This window comes from Mytilus trossulus, chromosome 2, assembly GCF_036588685.1.
Source record: "Mytilus trossulus isolate FHL-02 chromosome 2, PNRI_Mtr1.1.1.hap1, whole genome shotgun sequence".
NCBI classification, from domain to species: Eukaryota; Metazoa; Mollusca; class Bivalvia; order Mytilida; family Mytilidae; genus Mytilus; species Mytilus trossulus.
Genome location: NC_086374.1, coordinates 102,058,485 through 102,069,407, shown reverse-complemented (window position 1 = coordinate 102,069,407; position 10,923 = coordinate 102,058,485). Strand labels below are relative to the sequence as shown.

The 10,923-nt window shown below is 31.7% G+C and overlaps 1 protein-coding gene across 3 annotated transcripts; it reads right to left on the bottom strand.

Annotated features, from left to right (window-relative positions):
* Positions 1-214: 214 nt before the first annotated feature.
* On the bottom strand, positions 215-9,319 carry LOC134708561 (surfeit locus protein 6 homolog). 3 transcript variants are annotated; one of them, XM_063569205.1, is made up of 5 exons: positions 9,183-9,319; positions 7,592-8,163; positions 4,490-4,609; positions 3,077-3,211; positions 215-943 (listed from the first exon to the last, which is right to left on the bottom strand). In XM_063569205.1, the coding sequence occupies exons 2-5, from the start codon at positions 8,133-8,135 to the stop codon at positions 318-320; spliced, it is 1,425 nt and encodes a 474-aa protein (XP_063425275.1). In that variant the 5' UTR covers positions 8,136-8,163; positions 9,183-9,319; the 3' UTR covers positions 215-317. The 3 variants fall into 3 exon arrangements, with proteins under 3 accessions (XP_063425275.1, XP_063425274.1, XP_063425276.1); XM_063569204.1 differs by having other exon boundaries at positions 9,147-9,259; XM_063569206.1 differs by having other exon boundaries at positions 9,081-9,228.
* Between the last annotated feature and the right edge of the window lie 1,604 nt (positions 9,320-10,923).

The following is a 10,923-nucleotide window of genomic DNA, read 5'->3' as shown; positions in this document are numbered from 1 at the left end:
CACGTGAGAGCACTAACAATAGAATTTCCATATAATTTCTGTTTCTTAGGGGCATTATTTTAAAAATAATTGACCTGGAGAAGATTCTGATCTTTTTAACATGTCCAAGATACTGTCATGCAGAGAAAATAAATTGATGAAAGTCGTGGTGTCTAAAAATTGTCTATAACATGATTTTATGAATGAATTTTGCCTTCAAAAAAATTATCATCACTCTGATCAACATTTTATGCTAATATTGCATACAAGTTTTTAGATACTTAGTAACCTAAAACAAATATACTTTAATTATTTTTATACTGTTTTTTATTGATATATTAAAATCCAGGCACATTCCTTCCTTTCTTTTTGGAGCGTTGAATCTTTTTGTCTATTTTAGCTTTTTTTCTAGAGTCTATGTTTTTCTGTCTTTTATCTTGCTGAGCTTTCATTCGATGTTCAGTCTGAGATGTTCTTTCATCCCACTGTTTCTTCCTTTTTTCCTTAAATTTCTCTTTCTTTTTCAAACTTTTCTTTAACAAATTTGGATCGTCTTTTATCTTTTCGCCCTCAGCTTTGGCCATAACTTTTTTCCACGACTCTTTACTTGCGACAGCTTTGGCAGCATCAGGATTTGTTTCTTTTAGTTTTTCTATTTTCTGCTTTTTCTTCTCCACTTTTTCTAAAAGTCTCTTAAAATCCTTCCCCTTAAAATTATTCTGGGGGGCCTCTTTATCCCCAGAGTCAACAAAGTCAAATTTACTGAATACCATTTTCCCCGTACTTTTATCCTTCACAGGTGTGACAGCTGGTTTCTTGACAGGGACGTCTCCATTGATTTCTGGTTTTGTCAAATTACCTTTATTTTTATCTTCCTTTTTTGTCATTTTCTTTTTCAACTTGCTTTCTCTTCTTCTTAATCTTTTTTTCTCTAATAATTCATCTGTAGTTAGATTTCTTTTACCTGTTTTAAAACAGATGTAAATTAAGTATTTTTATACAACAAGATGCTTTCATATTGACCTATATTCATTGATATTTAGCTACCAAACATTTCAAAACAAACTGGTCACACAAAGATATGTTTCGTCTGTATATAATATTGATATTTTAATACAAAAGTTGAAATAAACATGTTAAGTAGCAACAGCTCTATACGTAAACAATACAGAATCTTTGCTGGAAACACCACACGCACGACTAGTCGTAAGTGGGACAAAAAAAAATCCCTCATAAACTGTAAATTCAGAAATTATTGCGTGCATTTATTATTGCGATTTTGTCATTTTAGACTTAAATGCAGTTTTTATTTCTACGATTTTGAGGAAAAAAGTGTTTATTTGATATAAAATATTTCAAAGTGCAAGTTTAAATTATTGCATTTACAACTCTGTTGCATTTTTCGCAAAAATAAAAACCTCGCAATAATTTCTGAATTTACAGTAACCAATAGACAAACTTCCGAGTTCGATGCAATTGCGTAAAAAACTTTGGTTTTAGTGAACATCATTTGTGCATCACTTCCGCTCCTACAATTTATGTTGAGCGAGTGGTTTGAAAAATATGATGCTACATGTATATTGCACATTATTCGGCAAATCAAATTGTCATAATTGACAATCAGCACTGCTATCATTAGGGAATTATGATTAAGTTACAGTTAATGTAGGTCTAGAGTTTCAGGGAAGTTTTTTGTGCAAGTTTAATTAATTCTAGTTAATCCAGCATTTAAATATAAATATTAATAGATATCAAATTCATCTAAATCTGACCAGAAATGTAGTTGTTTTGGTGTCTACAAGACCAGTGGCACAGACAAAAGAACATGCATGTGACTAAGCACAGGTCAGGTATTTTTATGTCTACCTTAGCCTTGCAACAGAGGTCAATACAACATACTTTATAATGGACCGTTTCAGAAACAAAATACTTTATAATGGACCGTTTCAGAAACAAAATACTTTATAATGGACCGTTTCAGAACAAAAATACTTTATAATGGACCGTTTCAGAAACAAAATACTTTATAATGGACCGTTTCAGAAACAAAATACTTTATAATGGACCGTTTCAGAAACAAAATACTTTATAATGGACCGTTTCAGAAACAAAATACTTTATAATGGACCGTTTCAGAAACAAAATACTTTATAATGGACCGTTTCAGAAACAAAATACTTTATAATGGACCGTTTCAGAAACAAAAAAATACTTTATAATGGACCGTTTCAGAAACAAAATACTTTATAATGGACCGTTTCAGAAACAAAATACTTTATAATGGACCGTTTCAGAAACAAAAAAATACTTTATAATGGACCGTTTCAGAAACAAAATACTTTATAATGGACCGTTTCAGAAACAAAATACTTTATAATGGACCGTTTCAGAAACAAAATACTTTATAATGGACCGTTTCAGAAACAAAATACTTTATAATGGACCGTTTCAGAAACAAAATACTTTATAATGGACCGTTTCAGAAACAAAATACTTTATAATGGACCGTTTCAGAAACAAAAAAATACTTTATAATGGACCGTTTCAGAAACAAAATACTTTATAATGGACCGTTTCAGAAACAAAATACTTTATAATGGACCGTTTCAGAAACAAAATACTTTATAATGGACCGTTTCAGAAACAAAATACTTTATAATGGACCGTTTCAGAAACAAAATACTTTATAATGGACCGTTTCAGAAACAAAATACTTTATAATGGACCGTTTCAGAAACAAAAAAATACTTTATAATGGACCGTTTCAGAAACAAAATACTTTATAATGGACCGTTTCAGAAACAAAATACTTTATAATGGACCGTTTCAGAAACAAAAAAATACTTTATAATGGACCGTTTCAGAAACAAAATACTTTATAATGGACCGTTTCAGAAACAAAATACTTTATAATGGACCGTTTCAGAAACAAAATACTTTATAATGGACCGTTTCAGAAACAAAATACTTTATAATGGACCGTTTCAGAAACAAATTACTTTATAATGGACCGTTTCAGAAACAAAATACTTTATAATGGACCGTTTCAGAAACAAAATACTTTATAATGGACCGTTTCAGAAACAAATTACTTTACCTTTCAACTCTTCAATCCTGGCCACTAACTTTTCTCGAAGCATCTGGGACCTCTCATTTCCAGCTTCTGTATCTGTGGATTCTTTCTTGTTCTTTTTGTGTTTTTTGTGCTTCATCTTTTCTTTAATTTTGCTGCCTGAAAAAAGATTTTACTAAACATGTTAATTGGGAAGCAATTTATAACGCTTAACATGCTAAATAGGGTTTAATAGGTTTGTTAGAAATAGAAACTTGCATATAGAAAATTTAGATTTTTTTTTATGTCGACCAGTGAAAAAAACATATAACACTGAGAAACACCCATGTTTAATCATATTACATTCAGTTTGTGTTTGTGACATTAGTCAAGAGAATAAAATTGTTATTCAGTGGTTGTTTGTTGCTTTTGTATGGTTTGATTTATATCAAAATTAGGCCGTTATTTTTCTCTTTGAATTGTTTTACGTAAGTTCAGGACCTTGCCTTGAATAACATGAATGAGTGGATTGTTGAAGGCTGAACATTGAAATATAGTTGCTAACATGTTCACTATCATTTAGTTAGGCCTAAAAAAAAAAAGATATGTGTTTCCGGTAACATCATTTTGAAAAATAGGGTCGGTAGGTCGGAATTCTTTTTTTTTTTTTTTTTTTGACATCGTAAATGAAATCCGGAAAATTATCATGTTTTTTCCAAGTCCGGATCCCTAATTAGTTTCAAAAACCGGAAGTGTGCCATTTGCAATGTTTTTGAAGCACCTGCTGTACAAATTTCTTGGATTTTAACCTATTTGGAATACCTTTTGACATTAATAAAATGTTTTAATGGCTTTCTATGCAAGAGGAAGCAAGAGAGAAAAAATAATATGTCATCTATCAGAAGCATGTGTCAAAAACGGGGGCGTTTTTTTTTTTTTTTTTTTTTTTTTGAAGATCCAATAAAAAAGTTAGGGTCGGGGCTAAAAAACAGGGTCGGTCGGGTTACCGGAAACACAGGTCTTTTTTTTCTCAGCCTTAGGGAGAAAATTTATCTCCTTTGCATTCATACACCTCTTTCTTATTTCCAAGTTAAGGTTTGATTATTATTGGCTCCGACCGGTTTCCCCCTGCAGCGTGGTTTACCATGTAAATTAATATTTCATATATATATCACTTTCAAAAATTACATTTACCTTATACGTTCAACCCTAACAATTGTATGGATGAAAATGTATCAAGAATAGTACCAAATAAAAATTCCTGTAAATAAAGAAATTAATGTGAGGTTTTTGAATTTGTGAATAATGTGGCTTGGTGAAGAAAGCATTCAGTTCACATACATGAACATGTATATCTTAATGCAGATTTTCCTGGAATGGCATTACTAAATGCACACAATAATTTCTTAATTAACAGTATCTAAATTAAATCTATTTAGGTGTTGTAGATTCTCTTACTTGTCCCTGTAGAGGTGTCATTGTCTGCTTGCATCGCTGAAGCTGTTTTATTTGTAAAGCTACCTTTGTTCCCAGACTTTTTACCAAGGGGTTTCCCTTTTGATAAGTACATCTCATCTTCTGAAAAATAACCATGTAAATGCAAAGATAAATTTTATTTAACTTCTACATTATAAATAGTTTCTAATTGGAATATATATGTTGGAAAAAAAACACAAAATATTGCCAAATGTTTATGTTCTGACCTTAATTTTATAAAATTCTCATTTAAAATACACAAGTACATACAAAGTTTTTATCTTTTCTTAATGATTGGTATAGATAAAAAATATGTATATAAAAATTACACAAGAGTTGAAAAGTTTAATATTTCATCATTGTTTATAACGTCTTTTCTGGACTATTATCATGATAATGAACTTGTTACAATCATGATACTTATAACTATTTGAAATTGAATGCTGCTAATTTCAGCTACATGTATAAACAAGACAATAAGAACGCCATATTCAACACAATCCTATCATGATTTTCTTGAAAGAGGTTTGCTGCTCACAAGGAAGCTATTAACCCAACCCAAGACTGAAGAGTTCCAAATGGTGAAGTTGAAATCATCCCTTCGTAAATTTTACGGACGCCATCACGAGTTGGTTGACCCTTATGGAATAACTGTTTCAAAAATGATATCGGATATGTTCCTTATGTTGTAATGACAATCCCCTTTCCTTTCATGAATGTGACCTACCGAATTATACTATTTACCAGATTTGTTATTACATAAGCAACACGACGGGTGCCACATATGGAGCAGGATCTGCTTACCCTTCGGGTGCACCTGAGATTACCCCTAGTTTTTTGTGGGGTTTATGTTGTGCCATGTGTAATATTGTTTGTTTTTTTGTCTTTTTCATTTTTAGCCATGACGTTGTCAGTTTGTTTTAGATTTATAAGTTTGACTGTCCCTTTGGTATCTTTCGTCCTTCTTTTAAGTTTCACATGATAATCTAACCAGATGCTCCACAGGGCGTAGCTTTATACGACCGCAGAGGTTGAACCCTGAACGGTTGGGGCAAGTATGGACACAACATTCAAGCTGGATTCCGCTCTAAATTTGGATTGTGATTAAATAGTTGACACAGCATAGGTTTCTGACACAGAATGAATCTATTCAAATGAACTTAAAATTTTTGTTTTCTCTTAGAGCAATTCACTATGCTGTTGAATATTAATCCTCTCAAAAAAATGTTTGAAGAAATTTTCTTTTTATTTATGAAATTTCAAATGAGAAAAATTGAACCCAATTTTTTAATCACATCCCCCTTTCCCTTATTCCAAAACTAATTTCAATTAAAATATTCTAATGGAGTTTGCAACAATTACTACTCATTTAAATACATCATAAAATATTAAGATGTAAAAAATCTGCTTGTTATCACTGAATGGTAAAGATTATTTAAATTTATCAGTTGGTAGTAAAAAGTGAATATACATTGTATATTGTATATAACAAAGATTTAAGTTGATTCTGGACAAAGAAAGATAACTCCAATTAAAAAAAATTCTTGCAGATATTTCTTGCTTACTATACTGGACAAAGAAAGATAACTCTTAATTAAAAAAAAATTTGCTATTTCACAATATTGTGAAATTAGATATTTCTTGCCATTGCACAATACTGTGCAATTGAAAAGACTTGCTATTGCACAATACTTAATATAATAATTTTAGATCCTGATTTGGACCAACTTGAAAACTGGGCCCATAATCAAAAATCTAAGTACATGTTTAGATTCAGCATATCAAAGAGGCCCAAGAATTTAATTTTTGTTAAAATCAAACTTAGTTTAATTTTGGACCCTTTGCACTTTAATTTAGACCAATTTTAAAACTGGACCAAAAATTAAGAATCTACATACACAGTTAGATTTGGCATATCAAAGAACCCCAATTATTCAATTTTTGATGAAATCAAACAATGTTTAATTTTGGACCTCGATTTGGGCCAACTTGAAAACTGGGCCAATAATCAAAAATCTAAGTACATTTATAGATTCAGCATATCAAAGAACCCAAAGGTTTCATTTTTTGTTAAAATCAAACTAAGTTTAATTTTGGACCCTTTGGACCTTAATGTAGACCAATTTGAAAACTGGACCAAAAATTAAGAATCTACATTCACAGTTAGATTCGGCATATTAAAGAACCCCAATTATTCAATTTTGATGAAATCAAACAAAATTTAATTTTGGACACTTTGGGCCCCTTTTTCCTTAACTGTTGGGACCAAAACTCCCAAAATCAATACCAACCTTCTTTAATAGTCATAAACCTTGTGTTTAAATTTCATAGATTTCTATTTACTTATACTAACGCTATGGTGCAAAAACCAAGAAAAATGCTTATTTGGGTCCCTTTTCGGCCCCTAATTCCTAAACTGTTGGGACCTAAACTCCCAAAATCAATACCAACCTTCCTTTTGTGGTCATAAACATTGTGTTTAAATTTCATTGATTTCTATTTACTTAAACTAAAGTTATTGTGCGAAAACCAAGAATAATGCTTATTTGGGCCCTTTTTTGGCCCCTAATTCCTAAACTGTTGAAACCAAAACTCCCAAAATCAATCCCAACCTTTCTTTTGTGGTCATAAACCTTGTATCAAAATTTCATAGATTTCTATTCACTTAAACTAAAGTTATAGTGCGAAAACCAAGAAAATGCTTATTTGGGCCCTTTTTGGCCCCTAATTTCTAAAATGTTGGGACCAAAACTCCCAAAATCAATACCAGCCTTCCTTTTATGGTCATAAACCTTGTGTTAAAATTTCATAGATTTCTATTCACTTTTACTAAAGTAAGAGTGCGAAAACTAAAAGTATTCGGACGACGACGACGACGCCAACGTGATAGCAATATACGACGAAAATTTTTTCAAAATTTGCGGTCGTATAAAAACTATGTATATACAACTCATATCTTGACAATTCGAATGACTTGTTCAAATATCAACTTTATAATTTAAACATTTAAGTGGCAAACATTGTCTGACCAAGATATTATTTTTTTAAATATAATTCTTGAGACCATCTCACTGAAATACTAACCATCTGAATCCTCTTCAATCACCTTACTTTTATCCATAAGAATGTGTGGTGGAACCATATCCAAATGGTATCTAATAAAATCGTAATCTTCTTGTGTGGTAAAAACAGTAGTATTCAAGTCTAATCCTTTATTTCCCTTATTGGCTGCCAATTCTGTCACAGTGCCAGAAATATTTACATCTTTCTGTTTTAATTTTGTATGGCCTTCATTCCCAGTTTCTGAGTCTTCATTGCTAGCTTTATTTTTCAATTTCTTATGACTGTTTGAACTGCTTGGTTCAGACTCTGTAACCATAGAAACATTGTCTGATAACATTTTTTTTTTGGCAGAAAGTTTGTCTTTATCCTTCTTTAAAATATTGTTCTTTTTACTTGAAGGAGACACAGACCCTAGTTTAATTGCTGACCCTGCAATTTTGTCTAGTTTCATTTTTTTTCCTGATTTGGTCATGTTGTCCGGACTTTGAAAACTGTCTGGCTCGTCAATATCTTGATCATCAACTGATTCAACTGCCCTTTTCTTGTTTTTCTTTCCCATGCCCATGGATGGAGAAGTCCACACAGTTTGAAATCTAGAAAATTAAATAAAAGATAATAAACACTATATGTGATATATATATCAAATGCCATTCTAACACATCAGGTTGAAAGTGTAAACAAACAGATGCACCATGTTTACACTTTCAACCTGATATTCAACAAAGAAAGATACATGTACATTTTTAACTCAAGTTTGCAATGTTTTGAGCTTGAAATCTAAAAAGAGACAGCTGAAAAGAGGTAATCTCATCCCGGTAAAATGGGACACATATGGTTTTAAGAAAAACCATTGGATATTGTAATTATCTATGGTATGCAATAAAATCCATGAAAGTCACTATGAATAATTTCCAATCAGATGCAACAAAAGGACACCAAAAGTGACTGTAGCCTGTAGGGTCTTCACTTAAAGACTGCATCATGCATGATCTTCCAATACAGCTGAGTAATATCTATGACACATTTTCTCAATCTTTATTTACTGTGCAAATCTTGTGATTTTTTTTACATGTTACTGTTTTCAGAAACTCCCTTTACCACCCTCTTGAAATATAAGACAAGCCTAGTCCAAATAATTATGACATTTGGCAAGGCTATTTTAATTTTTAATCTGGTATGCCTTCAAGTCCAAATGATTTTTACTCTCTCAAGGCTATTATTAATATTTTCTGGTAGTGATACGCCTTGTCGTATGAAATTACTTGGTCTTACTCTGTTACTACCAAATTATACATGGAAACTGGCCTTCTCAGTTCTGCACTGCTAAAACTATTACAGAACTAACAGGGAAATTCGATCAACATTTGAGCAAGCAAATAAAAAAATAGCCATTTAGCTGTAGATATTAATTATAATACATCTGTACATGTAATAATTTCACAAGTTTGTTTGAACTGTTCAACAACAGTTTTGCATCAACAAAAAGTCCCCTTCTTATCAATTTACTCACAACCTATGTACCACTTTTGAATCGTAACTGTAATAAACAATATCAATTTATAACAAAATGCATTACTATGTTGTCATATCAGTTTAAAATATATGCTGTTACTTGAATTTGAAGATATTTTCCCACGTGTTGAAACTCCGGATATCAACAAATGTCTATAATGTGAAACCAAACCGGTAAGGACAAGAAAAATCCGGAACATCTCATCTTCCAGATTCTAGCGATTCTTCAATAAGTCCAATAATGAACAACATAGGCGTCCACAGAGAGGGCATCTATAAATAAATTAAAAATATAAATCCTAATGAATTGCTTCGCTGGGTTAAGCTGGATACGACCGCAGCGGTCTAGCTCTGAACAGTTTGGGAAAAAATGGACACTTGTATAGGGCGGCTTGTAAAATTCGCGCTTGATACAGGTCTGGATTGTAATTAAATATTTGACACAGAATAGATTTCTGACACAGAATAACTGTAATCATAACTGTAACTGTGAATGATTTGAATTTATATTCATTTTTTTTGCTATTCTGCAATACACAATACCTTACCTTACCTTACCTCTGTATCTTTAACCCCCTTTGTAGAGGAACCATACGCTAGTATGTATAACTTGTGGCTTTCTAATATACAGTGATGCCTCCACCAAATGCTTTGAAGTGCTGAGACTATATACAGTGAGATCCTATCCACACACAATTATATTACAATTCCGTTATCCTGTATTTACAATGTTTCTGTGTTGATTAACTTGAAAGTCATGTCACATACTTTAAAATTCCTCTCTTTCTTTATATATACACTGGTATCACATTTATACCCCTAACCGATAGATGTATTCTTTAAAAATTAGTATCGATTTTTAAAAAAATATCAACAGCACTATTCCATAATTGCGGTAAAAACGGTAAGAAGATAAAAGAATGATGAATGCCTCTTCCTCATGAATTAAAAGTTGTATTACAAAGTAATTATCTAAAAGTTATATTCATTTCTTCTAAAAGGTCCTTCATGTATTGTTTAAAATTCTGTTTTCTATATATAATCTAAGATATTTTCACTTTAAGATCGCACACTTTAAAAAAAAATGTCATCACTAGCATAACTTTAGTATGTATATATATATGCTAAAATAGGTTCGTTATGTTATTGTAAAATATATTAGTTTCTTCTTTTTACTGTGAAAGCGATTATCTTTTCCTTTTTTAGAGTCATAATTATTAAAATTATCATCCACATACTATTTTATAGCGGGCTATGTGTAACTGGTATATCAAGCGTCTAGTAAGGCGTTCTACTTTTGCTACACTGGCTGGAGAGAGTTTCCTTGATGTTGCTAACGGTGTGATGTCCAGAATTATTTGTAACTTTTCACTGTCCAATAGTTCATTAAATATAATTCCAAGATTGTTAAGTACCTCAACTGTTTCTAGAAGTATCTTGTTCCTGATATTTCGGAGTTGTATGCAGTGTAGTATGAAATGAGTCACAGTTTCATCATCCTTTGAGCATAGCAGGCACTTCGGATCAGTTTCATCCTTATACATTTTTATTCGCTTACTTTGTAGAATATATGATCCAGTAAGCAGTTTTAGTTTAACTGGTAGTCTTGCCGTATCTATGGCTGAGTGGCAGTTAATTCTGAATAGAGGATGAATTTTACCTTTGTCAAGGTTTCCCGTTGTAAGATGGTTTAGTCCTTTATACAGTGGCATGCAGCAGTTGCACTATTGACTTGCTCCAGTAATTATGCACTGTTCTCTTGATGTTTGAGGTCCACAAGGATTTTTTGACAGGGTGGTCCATGTACCATATAGCTTCTTGCAGATTGTACTTCCTGAGCA

What these genes read in the sequence shown, in the direction of transcription:
- LOC134708561 (XM_063569205.1), bottom strand. Translation starts at nt 8,135, where the DNA reads ATGGGCATGGGAAAGAAAAACAAGAAAAGGGCAGTTGAATCAGTTGAT. An exon ending in TGACACCTCTACAGGGACAA is followed by an intron (nt 3,212 to 4,489) that starts GTAAGAGAATCT and finishes ATCTTTTTTCAG; the next exon opens with GCAGCAAAATTAAAGAAAAG. An exon ending in CAGGATTGAAGAGTTGAAAG is followed by an intron (nt 944 to 3,076) that starts GTAAAGTAATTT and finishes GTTTTAAAACAG; the next exon opens with GTAAAAGAAATCTAACTACA.